Source organism: Glycine max, chromosome 3, assembly GCF_000004515.6.
Source record: "Glycine max cultivar Williams 82 chromosome 3, Glycine_max_v4.0, whole genome shotgun sequence".
NCBI lineage: Eukaryota > Viridiplantae > Streptophyta > Magnoliopsida > Fabales > Fabaceae > Glycine > Glycine max.
This window is the reverse complement of record NC_016090.4, coordinates 495288-509139: the sequence shown is the minus strand read 5'-3', so window position 1 is coordinate 509139 and position 13852 is coordinate 495288. Positions and strand designations below refer to the sequence as shown.

At 30.2% G+C, this 13852-nt stretch overlaps 1 protein-coding gene and 1 pseudogene across 1 annotated transcript; both read left to right on the top strand.

The window, feature by feature from the left end:
* Nucleotides 1-4128, top strand: LOC100789487 (protein DETOXIFICATION 21). Its single transcript, XM_003520851.5, has 8 exons — nucleotides 1-470; nucleotides 1644-2185; nucleotides 2378-2464; nucleotides 2804-2860; nucleotides 3126-3364; nucleotides 3503-3621; nucleotides 3708-3794; nucleotides 3886-4128. Exons 1-8 carry the CDS (start codon nucleotides 207-209, stop codon nucleotides 3961-3963), a joined length of 1473 nt encoding a protein of 490 aa, XP_003520899.1. The 5' UTR covers nucleotides 1-206; the 3' UTR covers nucleotides 3964-4128.
* A 3353-nt stretch (nucleotides 4129-7481) lies between these two features.
* Nucleotides 7482-13524, top strand: LOC100815906 (protein DETOXIFICATION 21-like; annotated as a pseudogene).
* The last annotated feature ends 328 nt before the right edge of the window (nucleotides 13525-13852 follow it).

The window sequence follows — 13852 nt, the reverse complement described above, 5'->3', positions numbered from 1 at the left end:
CTTTGGAATTCATCTCTGACAAGTGGCAAGATACATAAATGCATGCAACCACCGCGAGTAATTTATTTTTATTGTATTAATTAAAGCCATGCCAACACCTTTTTTTGGTTTAAAATAGAAAAAAATTCAGGCCTACACTCCCTCATCACTTGCTTAGTTTGTTCTTCCTTCTACTAGCAAAGCAAAAAAAAAAAAAAAATAGAGAAATGCAGGGGGGTGTGAAGGAGAAGTTGTTGATCAAAGAGAAAAAAACATCAGAACAAGAAGAAGAGGAATTATCATTGGTGAAGAGGGTGTGGAATGAGAGCAAGGTGATGTGGGTAGTGGCAGCACCAGGCATTTTTACAAGGTTCTCCACCTTTGGTATCAATGTTATAAGCCAAGCATTTATTGGTCATATTGGTTCAAGGGAACTTGCTGCTTATGCTCTTGTGTTCACTGTTCTCATACGCTTTGCCAATGGAATTCTGGTACGTTTTTCTAAGCCAAATTAATCTTCCTTCACAATTTTTTTTTTCCAGTAGATCTAGTCTCGAAAATAATTTTTTTTTAAATAAATAATTTTGAAATGAAAGTGGGTCAGGGGCATAGAGCTGGGAGAGAAAGAGTGGATAACTGTGAGGGAGAAGAAAATGCCACTGAATACTTTTATACAGTATAAATCTCTGCATGTTTAGATTATAGTTTGGGTTAAATTTCAAACTAAGTTTGCAAAATTTGAAAAAAAACAACCTTATGTCTTACGTCAGCAAAATTCAGTTTTCGGGCTAAATCTTTATGTGCATATATACTTTTGGAAATGACAAAATATGTCAGCAAAATGAGTTTATTAACCAAACTGAAATTTCCCAAACAGAAAATCAAACATAATCTTAGCCTCTGACTACGTGATGTACTGTCCTAGTAATTTTTAAAATTAAAAAAAATGTTAAATAAAGTTTTGAAATTAAAATATAATTCTTAATATATATAATTTATTATCATTATGATTCTTAAAATTTATAATTTAAGTTAAGGGCTATTAGGAAGGACTAACATGATTAACAAATTTGAATTTCAGATATTTTTATTTGATATATATATATTTTTTTTATTTCAGAGATTACTACGTCAAGAACCAAAATGGGGGGTTTACTCCTTTTATACATGATTACCTAATTATGAAAAGTAACAACTAACAACACTATAAAATGTTATCTGTGCGACAAAACTACCCTTTCCAATTTTAGGCGAGATATTCTTTCTGTAGAATGATTCAAAGAAACAGAGACCTCTGCCATTTCCTGTGTTTCATCAATGAGTAACTTAAAGATTTCCTGAGTTTTGTTTTTGGTTCGTATGAATCTATATTAGTGTTATAGTAGTGATTTTAATCATTGGTGAATCAGGAGTTGTAAGAAAAACAAATGCATCAAAGAGTGAAAAGGGTTATTAAAGTAGTGAAAAAGTTGAAGCTGAAGCTTAAGCTTGTGAATACCTGCTATGACAATACCCAACATATGCTTCCCCTACATATAATATAATATGGCTTCAAATGCAATACATTCAACAAAAATATGTTTCCACCTTATTGTTATTGCAATTACAATATAAAATGCTATTGATGTAACGCAAGTTATTTGTGTCTGTTGTAACAACTCTAGTTAGGAATGGCGAGTGCGTTGTCAACACTTTGCGGACAAGCATACGGTGCAAAAGAATATGTCATGATGGGAGTGCATCTTCAAAGATCATGGATAGTTATGTCCATAACTTCACTCTTTCTTCTTCCGGTGTTCATCTTCACGAGGCCGATTTTGATGCTCTTAGGCCAAGATGAGAATATAGCAGAAGTGGCAGGAAATATTTCTCTTTGGTCAATTCCTATGATATTTGCTTTTATTGCCTCTTTCACTTGCCAGAATTTCCTGCAATCTCAAAGCAAAAATACCATCATTTCTTTCTTGGCAGCATTCTCAATAGTTATTCATTTGTTCCTCTCTTGGCTATTGACAATTCAATTCAAGCTCGAGATTCCTGGTGCAATGACTTCAACAAATTTGGCATTTTGGATTCCTAATATTGGTCAACTAATATTTATAACATGTGGTTGGTGCTCCGATACATGGAAAGGTTTCTCATTTTTGGCATTCAAAGATCTTTGGCCTGTTGTCAAGCTTTCCCTTTCATCTGGTATCATGTTATGGTAAGCTTTCATCTACACCAACTAATGGGTTAGGCTCTTTAAAAATGCCATGAGTTCCATGTAAATTTGGATTTTCTTTATGATTAATGTAGAATACAAAGTTTTGACTATCTAGATTTCTTTTACGCAACTTATCTAAAAAATTAATAATCCATACATGTTTTCCTAACTTGGAGCTATGGTATTTAACAGTCTTGAGCTCTGGTACAACACAATATTGGTTCTTTTAACGGGCAACATGGAAAATGCTGAGGTCCAAATTGATGCTCTATCTATATGGTATTCCTTCTGTATTGTCTCACACTTCTTTATTAGAATTTGAAAAATGCTAGCAACACACTTTGTCTCAAACATTATTTATTATAGGATGAAATTCATTTGAATTCATTAAATTTTGACTAATGGTCATCAAATAGGGAATGAGATTTACATTATTATGTGAGTTCCTATAAATTTTAGTTAATAATGAAGAGTGTATTGGCAAAAGAAAAAAACCTGTGTTTGTTTTGTGATAATTTATATATTGTATCCACCTTTAGTACTTGGTAACTGTATTGGCCTAATGCATAAAAAACTTTTTTCTTTGGCGGCTTAAGATCAAATTTGATTTGTTTACAGCCTCAACATCAATGGATGGGAAATGATGATATCACTTGGTTTCATGGCTGCTGCAAGGTAATGGCATTATTTTCTCTTCCTTTTGTTGTACTAATTCTTTTTGTTATCTGTGAAATAGAAAATGGATTGTTTGGTCAGGAGGACTTACCTCAACAAGTGCCAATGCTTTACAAGCATAGTGCTAGAGGGGTTGTGGACGGTTTTGCCAAGAAGGCCAACCTCAACAAGCACCAACACACACAGACACACATCTAAACCTACCACATTTTCATCTATTGTTCATTTACCATGGAATACTAACTTTATGGTTTCTCATTTGCAGTGTTCGAGTGGCAAACGAGCTTGGAAAAGGAAGCTCCAAAGCTGCAAAGTTCTCTATAGTTGTGACAGTGCTTACATCCTTGGCCATTGGATTTGTTCTCTTCTTATTTTTCTTATTTTTAAGGGGAAAACTTGCTTACATATTTACCTCAAATAAAGACGTGGCCGATGCCGTTGGGGACTTGTCACCTTTGTTGGCAATCTCTATTCTACTAAACAGTGTTCAACCTGTACTCTCAGGTATTTTTAAACAACATTTGGCCTCCAAGTTGGTTTAAAACTAGAGTTTGATATCAAAATTGAATATTGAATATGGATCAAAAAAACAAAAATTACGAAATGATGCACTTAAACATTGTAATTGTGTGGTTTCAACAGGGGTTGCTATTGGAGCAGGGTGGCAAAGTATTGTAGCATATGTGAACATAGGGTGTTATTACATCATAGGTATTCCTGTAGGAGTTGTGCTTGGTAACGTTTTGAATTTGCAAGTCAAGGTCGGTATTCTTCTCATTCTCGAGTTGCATACTTGCATTTGATTGGTGTTTCCTCTATTGAACAAAACTTCTTTATTCTTTCTTAGGGTATTTGGATTGGAATGTTGTTTGGAACATTTATTCAAACCGTAGTGCTGACTGTAATCACTTACAAAACTGATTGGGACGAACAGGTATTGATCATTATTTCTTCTTAGTTCTAGATTTATCCCAAAAAAAGTATCAATTATTGAATAACGGACGAATCATTTTGTCAATGTGCAGGTAACTAAAGCTCGTAATCGTATTAATAAGTGGTCCAAGGTGGAATCTGATCATGAAACAATTACATCAGATGATTAGTTTCATGTTCCTTCTTTGATTTAGTTTTTTAAATTCAAAATTAATGAATCTAGCCACGGATTTATTTATGGCAATATATTTTCTGTTGCTAGTGTTATACAGGCAAATATTGTTTATTTGTATGGACGCAAATTATGTTGGATAGGATCGGATCCTTGAATTTAATTGGACATTGTTATTTAAAAAAGCAATACTCTACAACCAATATTTTTTTTTAAGGAAGATGCTTATATTATTTCATAAACAATCTAAGTATTGATACAATCAGGAATAACATTATATAACCAATAGATTGATTATTATTGTAGAAGTAAATAACACAAAAGAAAGTTAAATTGTGTTTTTAGAAATTTAAATTTTTTTCTAAGATTGAGAATACGTTTATCATATGATGCATGTAAATCTAAAATTAGAAAAAAAAAAGTTTTGATTTAGACGATGAGAAAAATAATTTCCTTTGTAAATAAAATAAGATATAAGATGTAAAAATAAATTCAAATCATTTGTCGATGAAAGCAATAAAAAGAAATATATAAAGAATTATACTGGTTTATCTAAAATTCGAGACTACGTCGCATTCTTGACAAGCTATATCAAGTTTTGACTAACTTATCAAAGTTATAAGTATATTTTACTATCACTTCTAACTTTTATACATGCAAACTCTATCTCAAACTTGACTTAACCCAATGTTCTTTGTTTTACCAAGTCATTGTTGGTTCTAAACAAATCAACAAGATTTATTGAAAGTTTGCACATTAACTAAGTTGTTATCTTCTTATAGACAAATAAATCACTCAAAATTTTTAGTCTTTTCTCTCAAGGTATACTAGGGGTTTTGAGAGCTTAGTATCTATAAAGAGTTATAAAAATTTTTACAAGAAAGAATGGAAGAATATGTTCCTGTAGGAGATTCGTATGTTGTTTCTTTAAATCTTCTTCTATTTATAACTTTCATCTTTAAGTATTTGTTGCCTCACAATGATTGGATTTTTCATTATGTTTTTTGTCTGAAGTCTTGAGCTAGTTGAAGCATTTGATGCTTACATTAAATGTATGTTCCTTCTTCATGTAAAAGTCCTTGCTCATAGGTTTGTGTGTCTTATAGTTTAAAAGAAAAACCACTTTTTTCATCATAGCATGTTTATAATAACAAAATGTGCCTTTTGATGAGGATTAACGTCTTTCAGATTGTGGACTTCATTTATTTTTCATAGAACTTTGACAAATCCTAGGAGAATATTTTATGCATGAAAGAATCTTAGATACATAATCTTAAATGAAGATTTTAATTGTACTACTTAAATGCTATGTTAGATCGTCTTATAGACACATCTTTTAACATTTGTATTTATTTGTATCTAATCAAAATAATGAGAAGTCCTGATTCATTTTTAAAACATAAATATCTTTTGACTTAATAATTATTTTATTAATATTATCTTTGTTTCAGTATAATTGTCGTCCTAAGTTGTTTTATACCGACAAAAAAATAATAAAAAGATGAAATAAAATAATAATTTTATAAATTTAACCTTATATCATCATTAATTCATATATAATATTTTCCACCATTAATATTATAATTATAAGGGATATAAGTGAAAAAAATTTCAATTGATATTACATTAAAAAAATTAAAATGACAATTATTTTAAGATAATTTTTTTTCGATAATTATAATGGGACAAATAGAGTAAATATTTTTAATGATTATTTATTGGATGAATAATTACGGTTCTTGAAATTGTAAATTGTCAATAAATTTAGTCATTGAAAATTTCAAATTTGATCAAGTTAATCTCTAAAATTAAAAGTTAAATGTTAATCAATACCCGATATTTGTTAAATAACTCTAACGATTTTTTTATTGGATAACAATAAATTGAGAAACCAAAATTACAATTAAAAAATATAGTAATGATATATATTTTTATATATAAGTCAAACAAGTCAAATGGCTTGACTTATTTTTGGAAAGTCGTTGGTGGACGTGATAAACGTACGTTGATGGAAGGAAACACTTTGTATCTTTTTGAGTTGAACGTATGTTTGTAGTTATAAAAAAATAGGTTTTGATACACAATAAAAATATGTTTACATTTTATATCAAATGTAAATATACAATAAAAACACATTTTTATTGTATATGATGCACAACAAAAATGTGTTTTGTACTGTTCCCGTTATATTGACAACCCAAACAAAGTACTCGGAAGTTTATCTTTGAAGTTGCAATGGAAAATGAGGTACAACACAAATATGTGCTGAAAAATGTAGATGAGGTCGACATTAATGAATGATGGAAAATGGGAAATGGGTGTTGGTATTGGGTGCAGAGGGATATTGTGTTTGATTTGGTGATAGAAAATCATGATATATGAATGCAAAAATTATAATGAGTTAATCTATAAATCAACTATATGTTAACTTCTAAAAGTTATGGTGGATTCAACTGGTCACCAATCCAAACACATATGGGTGGGATTGTTTTTAAAGGGTGAAAAAAGTCTTACATTTTTATAATATTTTTAAAAAATCTTAAAAGTCAATTATATTTTTATAAAAACTTTTAAAATTTATTATCTGTTAGCTTCTAAAAATTATGAGGAATTCAACTGATCATCAATCTAAACACATATGGGTAGGGTTTTTTTTTAAGGATGAGAAAAGTCATTACATTCTTATAATATTTAAAAAAAAAATCTTGAAAGACAATATATTTTTATAAAATCTTTTAAAATTTACATAATTTATTTTATAAAAAAAAGTCTTTTAAAATCTCAGTCCAATACATTTAAACTTATAAGAATAAATTAAAAAATTAAAAAATTAGTGGTGGTTAACTTAGATTAAAAAAATAAGAATAGAATAACAATTCCCTTTTACAAAAACTCTTCCCCACTTTCCCACACTAAATCCACTTTCCCACCATTAAAGACAATCAGTACAACTTTAGCTTCTCCAAAGCAGAAGGTAGCAAAATTTTAGCGGTTCTTGAGAATCCATGTATCGCCGTGCTTATGGCATGATGCATCCACTCTATGCCTTTATTCTACATTTCTTCATGATTAAGAAAATATTTTAATTACTAGATATTGTTTTTATAAATAAAAAATAATTCGTTTCTTATATATACACATTACACTTCCTAAAAAGAAAATACATTACACAGACAGTCACAAACATAAAAAAAAAAACACATAAATAAAGTTCTTTTTAACTCTTTATTAGAGTTGCGGAACCTTACCCTAAAAGGTACGTATTCTATTATTTATTATCGGTAAATCTTAATTATTAATTAAATTATTAGTTCTTATTAAAATGAAGGATTAAACTCATAATTTTTCTCTTATTTTTTTTAACCATCCAACGTTATATCTCTGGTACGTATTTCATTTTAAATTACTTAAATGATAAAATTATAAAATGATAACAAGTTCAAAATTTTTCACATACTCTATTTAATTTTAGTTGTTTTAGCCCATTTCCTTTTTACAAGATTATTATTTTAAAAAGAAAAACATTTATTTTGTATAGAATGTCTTACATCCATGTGGTACGTAATGTATAATATGATAAGCCTAACTCAATCACAAAAACTAACTTAAGAAATGAGGGTTGTCCCTCACTTATAAAATCTAATATGATTATATTGTTAGTCGGTGTGAAACTTGCATTATTTGTAACAATTTGATTGAAAAAGGACATAACAACCACTAATTGGCATATGGTAAGGACATAGTAAACTTTTATGTACCAAAAAAAGAAAAAGAAAAAGAAAACCTGTATCACTTTGACTTGAAAAGAAAAATTCAGGCCTACACTATCCCTCATTGGCCTTGTTCTTCCTTCCACTAGTTAGCAGAAGTTGTTTCTTCTTTCACCAAATTAACCTAAAAAAATGGAGGGGGATCTGAAGCAGAAGTTGCTGATAACAAAGAAAACATCATCATAATCAGAAGAGGAGGGATTATCAGTGGTGAAGAGGGTGTGGAAAGAGAGCAAGTTGATGTGGGTAGTTGCAGCACCAGCCATATTCACAAGGTTCTCCACCTTTGGTATCAATGTTATTACTCATGCATTTGTTGGTCATATCGGTTCAAGGGAACTCGCTGCTTTTGCTCTCGTTTTCACTGTTCTTATACGATTTGGCAATAGTATTCTGGTATTTTTCCTTTTTCTTTCTTTCTTCTTATTATTTTTTTTTACAAATTTTCCTTCCATTTTATATTAAGCTATGAAGCTCGTCTACTTCTTTTGTTCGAACTATCATAATGTAGGACATTTTTGTACTATGACACTTTCCGACACACGTGTTCAACTCTTCTAATTAAGTGTTTAATTAAAAAATTATTTTTTCTAAGATACTTAATTTATTATCTAGACACTTGAACAACACCTTTATGTGAATAAACAAACACTAATATTATTTAAGAATAACTTAAATAACTTTTTGTTACTTTAAAATAGAGTGTTTTTTATTTTAGTCTTTTAAAGATTTTTATTTTTGTTTTAGTGCTGTAATTTTTTTATTTATTTTAGTATGTGCAATTTTTGTTTTGTTTTAATTCATGTTTTCAACTAACAATGTTAACTACGAAAGAGCTTACAACGACATGTTTTATATGTATTTAAAGACACTTCCAAACTGTCTTTAAAGTCAACGTAAAGATTTTCTACAAAAATTTCTTAAAAATCATTTTGGAAAAACTATCATTTTAATCGCATAACATTAACTTGTTAAGGAATGTCACAAGACCGTCAAATATTTTTTTCATATAAACCGTGCTTTTAAATCCTCATTAAGTATGCATTATTTTCTCTGTTCTTTTAGTGGTTTAAAGATTTTTGTTTTAATTTTATTTTTTTTTAATTTCTGTTGTCACTTCTCGTTAATTGTCGCAACATAGAGATAAAATTCATGAAAAACTGGCAAAATTTACAACATTGTGAAACTTTTGGTGATAAAAGTGCAACTAAGCCTGCTTAATTTTATTACGATGTAATTGATTTGCAGACAATGAAAACACTCTTCAAAAGAATCTACCCTTATAAAATTTTAAACAAGATCTACTTAATTTTATATACCGATTCAAAGAAATAGAGATGATAACGATTAAATATGAGTTATTTTTTATAATAAAAATATAATGAAAATATCATTAAAAATATGTATTTAGTAGTTATTTATGCTTAATTGTTAAGAAATGATGTTTTTTTCATTCATGATTTACAAATATGAAAATGAGGGATTAAAAACAAAAAAAAAGACAAGAAAATACCAAAAATATGAAAAAGGTCCAACCCAAGACGCGCTTAGCACAGCATGCGCCGGGCGTGAATACATGCACTCTCGCTAAGCGGGAAGAGGCGCATTCAGCGCAAAAACATTCAGTGGCGCTAAGCGAGAAGAATTGTGTTAAGCACGAATATAGACACCCGCGCTAAGCGATTAACGCAGGCTTAGCATGAGTATGCAAACCCAAGTTCACTCCAACAATTATAAAAATGGAGTCAAACAAGGAGAAAAGACACACCGAAGTCTCAGAACACTCTAATACACACCTAAAGCATAAAAACTCTTCCATAGGAGATTCCTTCTTCTCTTCCATTATTTTTTATTCACTTTTTTCATCTTTTCTCCTTCATCAGTTTCTATACTCCTTTTCAAGTGTAAGACCTTTATAACTATGAGAAACTAAATCCTGAGTTAGGACCTGACCGGTCTAAAAAAGCCAAAAAATATATTGTATGCTTCATATCTATCAATGCAAATAGGTGTTTTCTTTCCTATTATTCTTTCCTACTTTAATTTCATATATCACTCATCTTTGCATTATCTTTAAGGGTTAGGTGCTCGATAGAGGATAATCCTTAATAGAAATACAAGGAAGGTCTTACATGCATCTTTTTAGGGATTAGTTAATCGACAGAGGATAGTTCCTAATAGAACTAAAAGAAAGGGATATCTTAATAAAATCATTGTTAGACATAGAGTGATTGCATTATGCACATGCATCAAAGCAAGCATCTAGAATTAGGACTTCATGCATTATCTTTTTCTTTACATTTTATCTATTGAGTCTTTGCAAAAACATTTGAGAGATAGATAACTAAGATAGGCTTATTATCGTGAGACATTAAGGGCAAGTATTCTAATAAATATGGGTAGGGAAAATTCACCTAATTTGTAAAGAAAAATATAAAATAATACATCTTAAGCAAATAAAACATGTCAGGTCCTAACATTCTCATCTAATTAAATTTCTTATTCTTTCTTTTGTCTTCTATTAATAGTTATTATTTTATATCTTGTTCTTTTAAATTCATCTTTCATACCTCATCTCATTTTCTATTTTTATAAATTAAAAATTATCCAACACAAGTACAAAATAAAATATCTGTGAGAATCGACACTCGAACTTCTGAGTCTTTACTACTTGGACATTTTGGTACACTTGTCAAATGATCAACAAGAGACCTATGACCTCTCTCCTCTGTTTCATCAATGAGTAAATTAAAGATTTACTGAGTTTTGTTTTTGGTTCGTATGAATCTATATTGGTGTTATAGTAGTGATTTTAATCATTAGTAAATCAGGAGTTGTATGGAAAACAAATGCATCAAAGATTGAAATGGGACTAAAGGAGCTTAAAAAGTTGAAGTTGAAGCTGAAGCTTGTGAACACCTGCTAAGACAATATTCACAATATGCTTCCCTTAGATATAGATATGGCTATGTATTGGTACATTATTGTTATTGCAATTACAATATAAAATGCTATGGTAGTAACGCTGATTATTTGTGTCTTTTAACTAACAACTCTAGCTGGGAATGGGTACTGCATTGTCTACACTTTGTGGACAAGCATATGGTGCAAAAGAATATGGCATGATGGGAGTGTATATTCAAAGATCATGGATAGTTTTGTCCTTAACTGCACTTTGTCTTCTTCCCCTGTTGATCTTCGCAATCCCAATTTTGACTCTCTTAGACCAGGATGAGACCATAGCACAAGTGGCAGGAACCATTTCCCTTTGGTCAATTCCTGTCTTGTTCTCTTTTATTGTCTCATTCACTACCCAGACATTCCTACAATCTCAAAGCAAGAACATCATCATTGCATTCTTGGCGGCTTTTTCGATAGTCATTCATGTGTTTCTCTCCTGGCTCTTGACAATGAAGTTCAAGCTTGGGATTGCTGGTGCAATGACTTCAACAAGTTTGGCACTATGGATTCCTAATATTGGTCAACTAATATTTATAACATGTGGTTGGTGCTATGATACATCGAAATGGAAAGGTTTCTCATTTTTGGCATTCAAAGATCTTTGGCCTGTTGTCAAGCTTTCCCTTTCATCTCTACCAACTAATGGGTTAATGTAGAATACAAAGTTTTTACTATCTAGATTTCTATTATGCAATTTATCCAAAAATAAATAAATAAATAATCATAAACAGTTACATACATGTTTTCTTAACTTGAAGTTGTGGTGTATTTTACAGTCTTGAGCTCTGGTATAGCACAATATTGATTCTTTTAACGGGAAACATGGAAGATGCAGAAGTCCAAATTGATGCTCTATCTATATGGTATTCCTGCTGTATTGTATGACACTTCTTTATTAGAATTTGAAAAAGGAAAATGATTCTTGGACACTCAAATAAAATTGATGATATGATGTGACAAAAGAGAGATAGAGAAATAAGAAATGTTTGTAAATAATGGATGTTCAAATATTACCACTTAAAGAAAACTGTGATGTTTCCCAATAATTTATATACCTTATCCATCTTTGATACTTTGTTGTATTGTCATAATGCATAAAAAATTCTTCTCTTTGGCTGCTTAAGATAAAGTTTTATTTTTCTACAGCCTCAACATAAATGGATGGGAATTGATGATATCACTTGGTTTCATGGCTGCTGCAAGGTAATGACATTCATTTAACTTCCTTTTGTTGTAGTCATTCTTTTTGTTATCTGTGAAAATTGGATTGTTTGGGCAGGAGGACTGATCTAAACAAGCACCTACGCCTTTCAAGCATAGTACTCGAGGGGCTATGAATGGTGGTGCCAGGAGAGCTGACCTTAAATATAAACCTACCAATTTTTCATTTGTTTGTTTACCATATGGAATATTGACTTTATCTTTCCTCATTTGCAGTGTTCGAGTTGCAAAAGGAAGCTCCAAAGCTGCAAAGTTCTCTATAGTTGTGAAAGTGCTTACATCTTTTGCCATTGGCTTCATTCTCTTCTTTATTTTCTTATTTTTAAAGGAAAAACTTGCTTATATATTTACCTCAAGTAAAGATGTTGCCGATGCTGTTGGAGACTTGTCACCTTTGTTGGCAATCTCTATTCTACTAAACAGTGTTCAACCTGTACTCTCAGGTATTTTTAAACAACATTTGGCCTCCAAGTTGGTTTAAGTGCATGTTTGTTTTCACATCCTCAAAAAATTTATGGGCATCAATTGGAAGCTAGACATTGTAGCTTCTGCTTAAAACATTCAATTCCACGTGGTTTTTTCACGAGACTTGCGTGTAGGATGAAATTCCAAACATGCTGTAAGACTAGAGCTTGTTAGGTTTTGCATGACAAAATCAAAATTGAATATGCACAAAAAAACAAAAATTACGAAAAGATGCACATGAACATTGAAATTTTGTATGATTTCAACAGGAGTTGCTATTGGAGCAGGGTGGCAAAGCATTGTAGCATAAGTGAACTTAGGGTGTTATTATATCATAGGTATTCCGGTAGGAGTTGTGCTTGGTAACGTTTTGCATTTGCAAGTCAAGGTTGGTATTCTTCTCATTCTCAAGTTGCATTTGATTGGTGTTTCATCTATTGAACAAAACTTCTTTCTTCTGTTGTAGGGTATTTGGTTTGGAATGTTGTTTGGAACATTTATTCAAACTATAGTGCTAATTATAATCACCTACAAAACTAATTGGGATGAGCAGGTATATGATTCATTTCTAGATTATCCCCTAAAAATTATAATAATATATGTATAACTAGATAACTAGATGGATCATTATTTGACTGTGAACAGGTAATTATCGCTCGTAATCATATTAATAAGTGGTCGAAAGTGGACTCTCATCATAAAATAATTCCATCAGAAAATTAGCTTTATGCTCCTTCCAAGATTTATTTCTTTAAATTCAAATTCAACTAATATAACCACATATTTGTTTATTGTAATAATTTCTAGTGCTAGTGCTTGTTATACATCCAAAATTATTGTTAATCGTATGAATATAATAGGATGTTTGAATTTAATTGGATAACTGTTAGGCTTAAATTGTATTTTTTTACCCCTAATTTTTTATTTTTTTTAACGAATTTTATTCCAATAAATTAATTTGATGTATTTTAGCTACAATTTTTTTAAAAAACTTATAAATTTTACTCTTTCCTTGTTGAACTAATGTAACATGTTAAAATAATTGTAATTTATATCCCCAACTTTTTACTTTTCACTTAAAATAAGAAAACCAATTCGTACGAAATATTATTTTCCATATTCATTTTTACTAATATGGTATAAATACGATCCATGTCAAATTGTATAGACATTTTTTATACACATTGTTAAAACAAATTTAAAGTAATTAGCAATACTCTAGAGTCTATATATACAGCTAGCCAAAAGGTTTTGATTGATTGCTATTTTTTTATGGTTTTATTATTCTTAAATCTGAAAAATAAATTGTTGGACTTATTATACCTTTACATTTTCTTCTCTGCGGCCACAAATGCTATATTTGTTTTATTTTTTTTGTTGAATCAAATGTTTTGTTCATATGGTATAAATCAAAGGGCAAGATCATATATAAAGAGCTACTAGGTCAAAAATAAAGATAAAAAAGACTTA